Below are 12467 nucleotides of genomic sequence, written 5' to 3'. Positions count from 1 at the left end.
ATATTTCATTATTTTGATTCTTTATTTTTAAAGTTTAAAATAATCTTGATCCTTTTACAATGGCTTTCAACATTAGGGTCTAATTTTGATTTTTTTTTAACTATTTCAAGTTGTGAAACTTATATCATTGGTATTTACCTTCACAAATGTTATAAAAATGAACTTACGTTTAAGCTAAAAATAATCATGAAAGTTATGTGAAAAGGAAAGCTTAACGAATTTTTTTATCGATTAAAAATTAATAAAATTAAAACATAAAACACTCTTGTCATGTTCCAACCTACATAAAAAAAATATTAATAAAATATCAGATAAGTAAACTATAATTAAAACATTTTTTGTGGTAGTTGTATTTTAGAACAAATAATAAGATAATTAAATTTTAACATTATATTTTTTTTTATTGTTCATTCAAATTATTTATTATTGTTGAAGTGTGAGTTAAAGTTTTACAATATATAAAAATGAATAAGTGAGAAAGACTTAGAGAAGCTATTATCTTAAAAACTTTAGATTAGTGGTATGAGAGAATTAAAGAGACTTTTTATTTTTAGTTAAAAGACTTGCATAACTTGGTACAGATAAGATATATAAGGAAAATAAAACAGAAAACAGAAAAATTGCAAAAACAGTTATACACGAAAACGAAAAACAGAACAATAATTACATAACATAGTATGCAGATTTTAGGTTTATAAATTACTTGTATTTATTGAAAGTTTTATTAATAAGAGATTCAGTCAAACATATCTCGATATAATAAATTACTGTATAAATAAAAGTTACTAATAAAGTATATATGGTTAATAAATGTTTTCACTAGAGAAAAGGTGTACCGGCATAAAAGGAACTACATTTAAACTCGTAATGGTTAGTGTTGGGCATAAAAAAATCAAAAATTTATTACAATAAATTTTATGTTAAAAATAATGTTATTATTTTTTTTCTTAAGCGATTTGTTCTTACAAGGTTGGGTTTTTCTTAAAGTGACTTTTTTTATTTTTTACTTTCAATCTTCACGGCTTTCAATTGCGATGGTTTTCGATTAATTTTTTTCTTTCGCTTAGTGAGTGAGGAACCTGCCAAAGTATTCCGACAATCAAGTTAGTATAAGTATAATGTGCAAGTGAGTCGAAAACAAAAATTATCTTTAACACTTGATTTTCTGTGGTATTTATACCTTTTGAATAGGCCTCAGTTGTCTGCTCGTGAGTCCAAAAAAAGTCTCTATCATACATTAATCTCGATTTACAACAAACTGATTTAATTACAGTTGATTGTAAATTTACGGATTATATTTAGATTAATAGAGTCATTTGGCCTTCTCGACCATTCAGTCATGTTGATATTTTTGACTATCCGATAATACATTTGTCTCCAAACTTGATTAAAACGATTTTGAGGGTCACATAAAAGTCTATAAAAAAAAATGTTTTATCGCTAGTTACTCAATCTTGGGCCACAATTCATCCAGGTTACGATTTTTTTTCTTTTTTAAAGTAGTAATTGATGATGCAAGTGAATATAATGAAACTAGTTTCACGTCTTGAATTAGTTGAAAAGTGTTTCAAAACCATGTTCTAAAATATATAAAGAAAAGTCAACGATGAATAGTATATAAGGTGAATTTTATGAAAGAAAAAGGTAAAGAGAGTGATTGGTAGCAGAGTGAAGAAACTGAAAAGTATTGGGGAGTGAGATTCAGCATTTGGCAAATACATGATAAGACAAGAGATCCAGCTATGAATTTTTCCCTTCTGCACAAACCTCCAAACCTACCTTATCATAATGTAAGAGAGTCTCACTACCATGCAAAAGAAGAATCACAAGGATGAATGAACAAGCTTCAACTATTCTGACTCTGTGGTCCTGCATCTATACTTGTGTAATAAAGATAAAGAAAAACATGCATGTTCTCACCATTGCTGCTCTCTCAAGTGCTGCATGGTTAGAGCAGTCAAAATCGATTCTTCTAACTTTAAAGAAAGACTATGATCCATCCATGCTTAAACAACTCACTCATGTAATTTTAATTTTCTTAGTTTTTTCTTTATTTTCTAATATCAAAATTAGAACCAACTTTCAAATTAATATTTATATAACCATAATAACATGTGTTGATAAATATAAAATAATAGATTTCGATTATAACATACTCATCAAACATAAATAGTAAATGATAATTCCAAATTGTGTGTGTGGAATGTCTAGAAGTGGAGTGCAATTGAGAGATTTTGATTTTGAGAAAAAAGAAGTTAAGAAGAAAAAGAAGGAAGATTAGAGAGAAGTACATAAACCTATGAATCATGTATATTTTCTTTTTCTATTTTCTTTAAGGATGTTGGATTGTTGTCAAACTATCTGATGGTGTTTTTTTTTTTATCACGAATCAACCCTGATGCTTAATGAACTGAATTCAATTTCTATCCATGTCAAAATTTATGATTATTCTAATTACATCATCCTAATTTGAATATGTGATATTAAAAATAAAATAAAAGTCCATATAAATGTTAGTAATGCTAATATATTCCACGTGAAGTATTTGCTTTTAGCAAATTATAGATACACGTTAATTGTTTTCAATGTTTTAAAAGTTATCTAAAGGAGACCTATTTTCTGGATAAAATCTTTCTATCGTACACGTTATAGATATAGGGTTTTAAAAGAAATTGCCTTAACAAAAGCAAGTTAAACTAGTACAAATATGAGAAAATTTATCAGCCAACCCACAGATTGTGTTGCCTAACTTATTAATCACTAAAAAAATTTATTAAATAACGATCAAAATTAAAAAAAAAAATTACTCACTACATAATTAAATTAATTAATTATATACTATTTAAAAATTAAAAATTATTTGTATATAAAATAATTTTAATTATTAATAAAAATTTATAAAATAATTTTTAAATTAGTTATTATAACTTTAGCTATTAATATTTTAAATTTTAAATTAATTTTAATTTGTTAGACTAATTTAGAATTTAAAATATTAATAGATAAAATTTTGGTAGCTAATGATTAAATATTAATTTAAAATTATGTTATAAATTTTTTGTTATAATATAAAATATTTTAAATATCAATTATTTTTTTAGTTTTTAAAATAATTTTTAATTTAGTTTAATAATAATTAATTATCTTGATTTTTAAAATTAATTACAATTTCATAATCTTGTAGTGAATTAACTCTAATCAAAAGTAGATTCTTTGGCTTGGCCTTCCCTTCTTCCCTCTATTTAATACCGATCCTTTACACCATAGTCATAATGCTTCACACAGAAATTCCTTTAAAAAATGAGTGAGAAAATTGGTGATGGGTCATGGTCCACTGGTTTATGCGACTGCTTCTCAGACTGCAGTTCTTGTATCAACTCATTTTCCCTCTTCCATTCTCCTTAACCATAAAAATACACACTTTCTTCTTTGCTTCATATATATCAAACAAATTAAGCTACCCTTTTATGATCTTTCACTCTTTTTCCTAGGTTGTCTCACTCTTTGGTGCCCCTGTGTTAGCTTCGGAAGGGTAGCTGAGATCCTGGACAAAGGGTCAAGTTGTAAGTGTGTGATTGAGCTAATAAATTGCCATTTTCTTAACTTTTGTTTCTGTGAATTGATTTTTGTTAGTGCAGCTTGTTGTCTGCATGGATCACTGTTTTATGTACTTGCTGCTTTTACTCATGTGGGAGGCTGTATCTACGCCTGGTTGTATCGTGTAAAACTGAGGGAGGTTTATGGGATTGAGGGACACCATTGTAGTGATTGTGTGGTGAGTTTGTTGTGCCTCCATTTATCCATTTGCCAGGAGTATAGGGAGCTCAAAGCCCGTGGATTTCGCATGTCTGCTGGTAATTAATTAAGTGCTAAAAATTTGTTAAGTATGATTAATTTTGATCTGACAATTTTGCTTCATGAGTTGTTTATAAGTGATTATGGTTAATTGCATGCATAGGTTGGGAAGGGAATGTGCAGATGCATACACGTGGCGTGACTTCAGCACCAGCAGTGGAAGGTGGCATGAGTCGTTGAGTTAGAGTGTACTATTCAGTTCTCTTGGATTTGTCTGAAGTAAGTGAGAACGAAATAAAGAGTGTTTGTGTTTTGCTTGTGTTGTTGTGTTAGCATTAGATTAGAGAGAACAATGTTGTGTTCTACTTGTGTCTGATGTTTATACATGCAGTGATTAGAGAGAACAATGTTGTGTTTTACTTGTGTCTGACGTTTATACCAGCAGTGTCTTTTTTAACAGTTGATCATGTTCAGTAATTTATTTCCTTCTCTAATCTTATGAACATGAAATTTTCTATTTAACATTTTACAGAATATAATAAATTTAAAGAACAAGAAAACTTGATTTTGATTTACATGTTGATCAAATCTTAGTGCGAGAGATTTGATTCCTTTATTAGAGATGTTTTAGGTGAGACTCACGTTAAAATAACACTTTTAGTAATAAATAACTCTCTTATTAGAGAAACTCTAAAAATGATCGATCAATAAAGTTTTACGGTGAAAGTTAATTACGAAAAAACTTGGTATATACTTCGTACCAATTACATGATATATAATTAAGTTCTAAAATAAACAGTATATTTTAAAAAAATTACCAGTTTGCCTCGAGTTGTGGTGCCCCTGCATCAATCAATCAGCAATATTTAAGTTTTTGTTTTTTATCTGGAAAGTTGATGTGATGCAGCATGTTTTGTAGATGGGTTGCTTTTCTTGGTACTTGTTGGAATTTAGATTTCTCATACAAAATTGTATTTTAATTGAAAATTCAGAATAGATATTTTTTATATTTTTTAAAATATAGGAAGAATTTATGAGAGTGTATGGTAAAATACCTATGTTGCGATGTTGTGGTGAGTTGTCTCTACTGGTATTTAAATAAAACTAAATTAATTATTATTAACCAAGAAATCAATGATCATGTATAATAAATAAAAAGAAACAAAACGATGACAGAGCAGAACCAGAAATGAAAGATCATGTAAGTCCATCTCTAAAATAATGTTTCTCAAAAAAAGAAAAAAAAAAACAAGTCTTGAACTTTTGGTAGCCCATTGTAGCCCATTTTCTCTTTGGGCTTGTACCCTCTTTTATTATAGAAAAAAAAAATAAGTTAGTAAATACGTCAATGAAAGAGATTGTTGACGCTTCTAATTATTCATTAAGTCATTTTCTTGATAATTATTTCTGTAATTTCAAGTAATTCTTAATTAAAAATATTTTATGCAAGTAGTATCATAAGGAATTATGGTTGTATACACCCTAATAATCATCTAACGCTGATAACGAAAATAGTTGATGAAGAGATATAAATAATAGAGAAGTTGAAGAGTAAAATTAACTTATTGCTTGACCAAATTTTACCTTCTAATCTTTCAATTCCAATGAATTTAAATTGTAAGAATTAAAAAAATTGGAAAGATTTAAAACTAGAAATATCATGGAGACTAAAACTGAGTAAAATAATATTGATAAATTTTTTACATAAAAGTATGGAGGTTAAACGAGTAATAATAATTTGATATGTTGTTTCAGCAATCTAAAAGGGGCTAATTAAAATAAATCTTAGTGTGATATCCCATATAGTTTGTTAAATTAATTAATAATTAGAAAAGAATTTGAATGGAAATTGAAAGCATTGAAGGTGTGTGGAGCATAAACTTTATATTCTTTATAGATTTGCCCGGTTACATAGAATCCTATAGTATACAAATTGCACTATCATCACTTCACTTACTAAGAAAACCACTGCAAACCACAATACTATTACTCACAACACAACACTCTTCTCCATTTTTTTCCCCTTAGGGTGACCAATTTTGCGCACCACATGGAAAAAACACTTGCAGACTCAATAGTGGCCTGAAAAGAAAGCCAGAAGGCCCACCAGCGGGGCATTGATGTATGTTGTGGGCTCAGATTGCTGAAAGAAAGGCCTGGAATCAGGGAAGGAATCTGTGTTATTGGTGGGCCCACCCACGACTGCCCCAACCAATAAATTGGGGTTGGGATTTGGGCTAAAGAAATAGCGAGATCCAGCTTTACAGCCAATGCGGGCTGGGTGGGCCGAAACGGAGGGAAGCGAGCTGGCCCGGTGGTGTATCCTCTGCGGGTAGCGTGGGCCATATCCAACCATGTACGACATTCCCAAGGGATTGTCCCCGAGAATGTAGTCCACCTTGTAAAAATGAAACCCATGTGCACTCACATTATTACAACATTGCCCGTGTTGCAAAATAATAATACAATATTATCACAAACAAGCATTTTGTGCATATCACGTGTTGACGAGAATATAGTAAAAAACGAGAAAGGACAAAATCTAGCCGTTAATTTTGTCAGATATGGAAAACTAGAAACTTAGGCCGATAATCTACGGTGATGTCAAAGTGTTGGGACCCACCCAGTAGTGGAGAAGTGATAATAATGAGGAAAATGGATTTTGGTTACTGAAAAATTGGATTCGATTCTCACCTGACGTTTAGCAAGGTGTTTGAGTAAAGCTGGGGTGGCAGTGGTTTCGCCACATGGCACAACCTTATTGGCGTGGCTTAGGTAGTTGGAATAAGCCAGGAGCAGGAAAGACAGGGAAGTTACGTGCTGCATGTTACTTCCACCCGCCTTGAAGATAAGCCCACCTTTATTATTATCAACCAAGAAAAGAGAAGCTTTAGTTACAACTTACCAATGCATGGATTCACATTGCACACAAAAACACAATCAAACAACCCTTTTCCTTTTAGGAAGCAACTAAGCATGATTAATGGCTTTGTTCAAGTCTCAAAAATCACAATCATCACTTTTGGAATTCTACAATCACGCCACAATTACTTTTACTCAGAATCATTATAAAAAGGTCAAAAAGTGAAGAATAATTTTACCTGGCGAGTATTGAACTTGAGGGTGAGAAATTCCTGGCAATGTAGAACAGATAAATTGATCAGCGTTTTGTTTGAACGACGCGAAATAGTTTGCTCTTCCCATTAGCACCTCCTGTGACACCAGAAGAAGATAGAGTTTACCCAATGAACTTGTATGGAAAACTAGTTCAAAAGTTTACGCTTTCCTCTGAGTATAATGTGCGCAATGAATGTATTATAATAAGAAAAGCCAATGCAGAATTTGCGGTCGTCCACGGTTACGGAACAGTGATTGCATAGCACGGGATAGGTTGATAAAAAAAAATAATGTGGCAGAAAGGTGAGTTACAAGAAAAGAATGCGAGAAATAATGTGATAGCGATGAGAGCTTAAAGAAGAAGTCACAGACTCAATCGATGCAGGAGAGTAAAGCAAGTTTGCAGAAAAGAATGGTATGGTGCACATGCATGGAGCAGTAGTGGGACCCACCCATTTGCCAGATCTAAATGGATGAAAATAATTAAAGGAGAAGACTTTTTGGCTCCAAATGTTTACGGCAACCAGTTTGGCCATCCACTTTGGTTCTGATTCCAGCGACAACACACCCTACACCACACTAATCCTAACCCCTTTCATTTCTAATGACAAATTTGCCCCCACTGCCATGATTTAGATCTAAGTTCCAATTATTAGGGAATGTCCCCCAGCTTGTATAAATAACAAAAACTGGTGCCCACATTAAACTTAAAAATGTAATTTACATCAACTGCAATCATCACCATTTCAACAACCCCTTTCTCATTCCTATCTTGACTTCTTTTTAATATTCATCAACAAATATGGATAAACCTTTTTTTCTACAAAAAATTCAAAATCTGTACCCACATTCCCAATCTAGCTGTACCGTACATATGCACACAACATTATTCACTATGGCTTAGATTCCTTCCATGGCCCACCAATAAGAGAAAGTCAAATTCAAAATACTACCCTCTTTCACATCTTCTATGCACATGATCTAAATTATTAATGCTTCTTTTTAAAAGCACCCAACTTCGTTACTAGAATTTATAATCGAGTAATATTAATTCTATCAAGTTTCTGATGGCTTCATATTTTTACACTTCTTTAAACAATAATTATAACATTCAATGACCAAAATAGTCTGTAAAATATAGGATCTGCTTTGTACTTCCCTTCTCTAAGGCATATGTAATGGATGTACTGATAAATGAATAAAATATGATACAAAAGAATGTTTAATCAAAGTGTAATTTTATTTAATGTACAGGGAAAAGTTGAGTTAAATCTAAGTCATATATGTAATGTATTAGTATTGGGAAATAATGATGTTGATGTGGAATTCCCTGTTGTGCCTGTGATGATGGATGATTAATAATATGATGTGTGAGGAGATTGGGAAGGGGCCAATGGGAAGGAGGGTGGGAAGAAGACAAAGTAAGTCACATTCCACAGACCACGTGATGCAGAAACTTTATCTCCAAATTCCGCATCTAGATTGAATGAATGAACAGTGTGACACTGCGCCTCCACATGCTAAACGGGGGGCGCAAGACAAGAGGAACAAAAACACCGCATAAAAGACAAAGGTATTTTGATATGTGCGCTCGCACACACAATGACACAAACATAGGAGTAATGATGATACAAAAAATGGAAAACTCCACTTCAACAATCATATCATACAAAATTAAATAAAAACCAAGGCAATTAATTAATTGTAACCAAAACGGGTATGAATACGAAAAGTAGGGATGATAAAAATGGGTGTAGCAGAGAAGTGTCGTTAATGTTACCTTAGAAATGAGGACATTAATCCCAGCATGCTTGTTATCCCAACCAAACTCATTAATGGTGTCCCCAGCTTTCAACACCACTTCGTTCTTCACAATGTATTCTCTGTACTGACGCCTACGTGACGCCTTGTGCAACCACGCCGCTGCCCACAGCAACTCGTCCTAAAATCACCATCACACAGATCAAAACTCAAAAAAGTCATCCAATCCAACGCCCAATATTCCATCACTTTCTCCCGTTATGTCTATTATTGCTTCACGTACCTGGTAACCATTGACGTCGCAGTAAAACGGGCACACTGCACGGCGCAGGCTGTTACTGTACGCACCACGATGTGAGTCAGCAAACTGGAACACCTGCACCCTCACCCAAACTAACGGTCATTTTCTCGCGATATTTTAACGGAAAATGCATTATATGCACCTCTTTAACAAATTAACCATACAGAGAAAAACACGCCAAAAAATAAATAAAGTGTTGGGTGGAATGGGTGACACGGAGATATTCCATGTCGCTCGTGAGAGACGAGAAGAGTCTCGCTTTCCACAAACCGCTTTTCAAACTTACCACATTCACGTTTTTACTTTTCAACTAAAGCCAAAGGAAAAAAGGTTTTTACAAGAACCATACACTACTTTTCCTTTTCTACTATTATCACCTTATATTATAATGTAATATTTTATTTAAAAAAATCAGTTATATAATAGATGTTATTCAATTATTAATAAATGAAAAAGTTGGGGGGAGTGTGTCGTGTGTGGGAGGGTGCAAGAGTGTCACGCACCGCAACGGCTCGATTGAGGAGTTTTGTAGAGTAGGAGGGGTCACGTGATCTGAAGACAATGGAGGCAGCAGCAAGTGCAGCAGCAGTTTCACCTGCCACGTCAGAGCCTGGATGGGACCCGTCGATCTTGAAAACGGTGCGCAGCGTGTCCATGTCTTCGGGTCTCTCCCAGCAGTTGTGGTCGGAGTAAGGGTCGCCAACCTGAACGAACACCACGCCGGAACCAATCTTCGCCGTCGCCTTAAGCAGATAATCGGTCCCCCACCTCACTGCCTTCAACGCGTTTCCTAGCTCCGCCCCCATGCTCTTCTCAAAGTCGAGCACGCTCCACGACAGCATCGTCGTCGTGAACGCCATCGGAAACCCGAACTTTATGTTGTCCCCGGCGTCGTAGTACCCTCCGCTCAAGTCCACCTGGGTAAAAAGCACAATGTACCTCATTAATAATCATCACCTTGACCTCATTAACTATAACCGCCATCTATCTACTACATTGAGAACAAAGAAAAACAGAGAGAAAATCTTACTCCGGCGGTTGCACCGTCGTGCAATGCTGAGTCGCGGCGCCAGTGGAGACGCTGATCGCCGGGGAGTTTGCCCGAGCGCTGGCCTTCGAAGAAGAGGATGCTTTTGCGGAGGGCGTCGCGGTAGTCGTGGCCGGCGGCGGAGGGGCGGAGGAGGAGGAGGATGAGCATGGAGAGGACAGAGAAGAGAGAGTTTGGCGCCATTTTGTTTACTTTCCCACTGCGGCAGTGCGAGGTGGTGTTTGTGGTTGTGTGCGGAGAGAAGAGGAAACGGTCGAGGTTGTTATATAAACGAGAAAGCATCCTTGGATTCCAGTGCCTTGTCCACTGCGGCTTCGCCACGTGGAGAGAGGAGAGTGGTTTGTTTTGGGAGCCCGATGCAAACGGGCTTGACTGAACGAAAACGGAGCTTGACTAAAGCGGGTCGGGTCGGGTTGGAGTTTGGAACGGGGAATAATGAAGGACATGTGATGAGCACCGCGAATTGGTGGGGAACACGTGGAGTAGGGGGGTAGGGGGTTGGGGAAACGGGAGTGTAGGACCCACCGGAAAGTGTGGGTGCATTGTAAGAGAGTACTGTATGTGTGTATGATGTAGGTGCAGCTTATGATGAGAGTGGGAGAATGATTGTGAAGCGTCAGATGGTTTGACTGTGTGAGCGTGTATGGGGAAGAGAGAAGAAGACTGGGAGGACATGTGAATTAGTGAATTTATGTCGTTTGGTTGGGATAACTTTTAATTACATATCAAACATACATTCATACCAAAACCCTTTTCATACCTTCATATTATCTGTCAGGTTCCACTTTTCTTAACTGCTCCTTCATTCAACATTTATTTACCATCACCACTTTCCTTTTAGTATAAATTGTGATTATGTTATCTGTGTTCGTATGTTAAGGAACAACATAGGCAAAAGTTTCAAAAACAGTTATGATCAGTGTTCTTTAACAATCTCTCTCACCTCTCTGTCATGTTATGATTATGATTTGTGTTTTGAGCCATGTGCATGTTTATCGGACCTATTGGGTTTTGTTATGTGTGCAGGATGCAAACAATAATGTCTCTAACATGTAAACTAATACAGTATGTAAGCTATTTATAAATCAAATTTAGTTATTGAAACAAACAAGTACCAAATTCTGATTGAAGTGGTCTATGAATGACACCCGTCACAATTCAGTGATTGAAATAATAAGGAAATTATGCTTATGTGGTTTTGCTTGTTCAAATAGCTAAGGTATGTATCATTCATTGAAGATATCAGTGAGAGATTAAGTTAAATCAGGTAGATTTGGGATAGACTAGTCTGCTACATCTTGAAAGGAGTCAAAACCAAAAATTAAATTGGATAAAGTACTGGGTTTAGATCCCAGATATGGTACTTCACAAATATCATCACCAAACTTAATTAATGAACGTTATTATTTATTAGTTTCGTTGTTTAAGATCTCATATGCCAATATTCTAAAATAAAATATAAATTTAATAAATCGATCACTACTGAAAATAATAAAGTGAGACTTATATTACGTGGATATAACTATTTTAGATCTTTATTCAAAAAGCGCATGTAGAAGTTTTTCATTCGGTCAAGGAATTGATTACTAGAAAACAATAAGAAACAGAGGAAAAACAGCAGCAGAAAACATGAAAAGAAAGAATTTTATTGCAAAGAAAAACTGTATCTTATTACAAAACAGACCCAACAAACCTGTTACATAAACGAAAACTGTGAAAAAAAAACAAAAATCGTGATTAGCGCATTAAATAGGTTTTGAAAATTTGAAATTTCTACATAATTTTGACATTAGTTACTGACACAGTCATACAACTTCTCGCGAAAATGTGAGTATTTGAGAGACACCAACAGAAAAAATTCCACATAAAATCGCTTTTAGCGTAGTTTTAGTTTCAAACATAAAATAGAAGTTAATTTTTTTTTATGCTAACACTCTAGCATGAGATTAAATGGTTGAGGTAATTTCACTGGACTAAATCTATGTAAAATGAAATAAATTTGAGTGGGCCACAGAAGTTTGAGATAATATGGATGTAGCCACACTAATTAAATTAAATTAAACTCATGAATGGATTTAGTCGACACAAATTTAAAATAATTTAAAATATTAGTATGGATTAGGCCCACACAAATTGTAATATATATATATATATATAAATCAAATTTGAATTTTTTTAAATTAATACCAGATTAAATTTGAATCAGAATTTAATGAATGTAAATCCAATTTATGAGAAGTAGCAGAAACCGTGTCGATACATTTTTTATTTTATTATATATTTATAGTTATGTTTCATCTTCATGTTCCTCCACTAAGTTTTCTTTACTTCTCTAAATTAATGACATCTACGTCATGTGGATATATGAAATGCAGAAAACAAAACATGGTTAGGTTTACAGTTGTAGTGTCTTATGAAAAATAAATTTAAAAACTTAGTCATTTG

At 33.9% G+C, this 12467-nt stretch overlaps 2 protein-coding genes across 2 annotated transcripts; one reads left to right on the top strand and one right to left on the bottom strand.

The window, feature by feature from the left end:
• The first annotated feature begins 3258 nt into the window (after positions 1-3258).
• LOC137809836 (protein PLANT CADMIUM RESISTANCE 3) lies at positions 3259-4254 on the top strand. Its single transcript, XM_068610906.2, has 4 exons — positions 3259-3370; positions 3492-3563; positions 3639-3854; positions 3959-4254. The coding sequence occupies exons 1-4, from the start codon at positions 3301-3303 to the stop codon at positions 4033-4035; spliced, it is 435 nt and encodes a 144-aa protein (XP_068467007.1). The 5' UTR covers positions 3259-3300; the 3' UTR covers positions 4036-4254.
• A 1410-nt stretch (positions 4255-5664) lies between these two features.
• LOC137812935 (endoglucanase 8) lies at positions 5665-10274 on the bottom strand. Its single transcript, XM_068615193.2, has 7 exons — positions 10005-10274; positions 9478-9891; positions 8957-9049; positions 8693-8854; positions 6897-7008; positions 6490-6653; positions 5665-6193 (listed from the first exon to the last, which is right to left on the bottom strand). The coding sequence occupies exons 1-7, from the start codon at positions 10203-10205 to the stop codon at positions 5867-5869; spliced, it is 1473 nt and encodes a 490-aa protein (XP_068471294.1). The 5' UTR covers positions 10206-10274; the 3' UTR covers positions 5665-5866.
• Between the last annotated feature and the right edge of the window lie 2193 nt (positions 10275-12467).

Source organism: Phaseolus vulgaris, chromosome 2 (genome assembly GCF_051622355.1).
Source record: "Phaseolus vulgaris cultivar YP4 chromosome 2, ASM5162235v1, whole genome shotgun sequence".
In the NCBI taxonomy this organism is placed as follows: domain Eukaryota; kingdom Viridiplantae; phylum Streptophyta; class Magnoliopsida; order Fabales; family Fabaceae; genus Phaseolus; species Phaseolus vulgaris.
The sequence above is the reverse complement of the archived record's forward strand: the minus strand, read 5'-3'. Positions and strand labels throughout refer to the sequence as shown.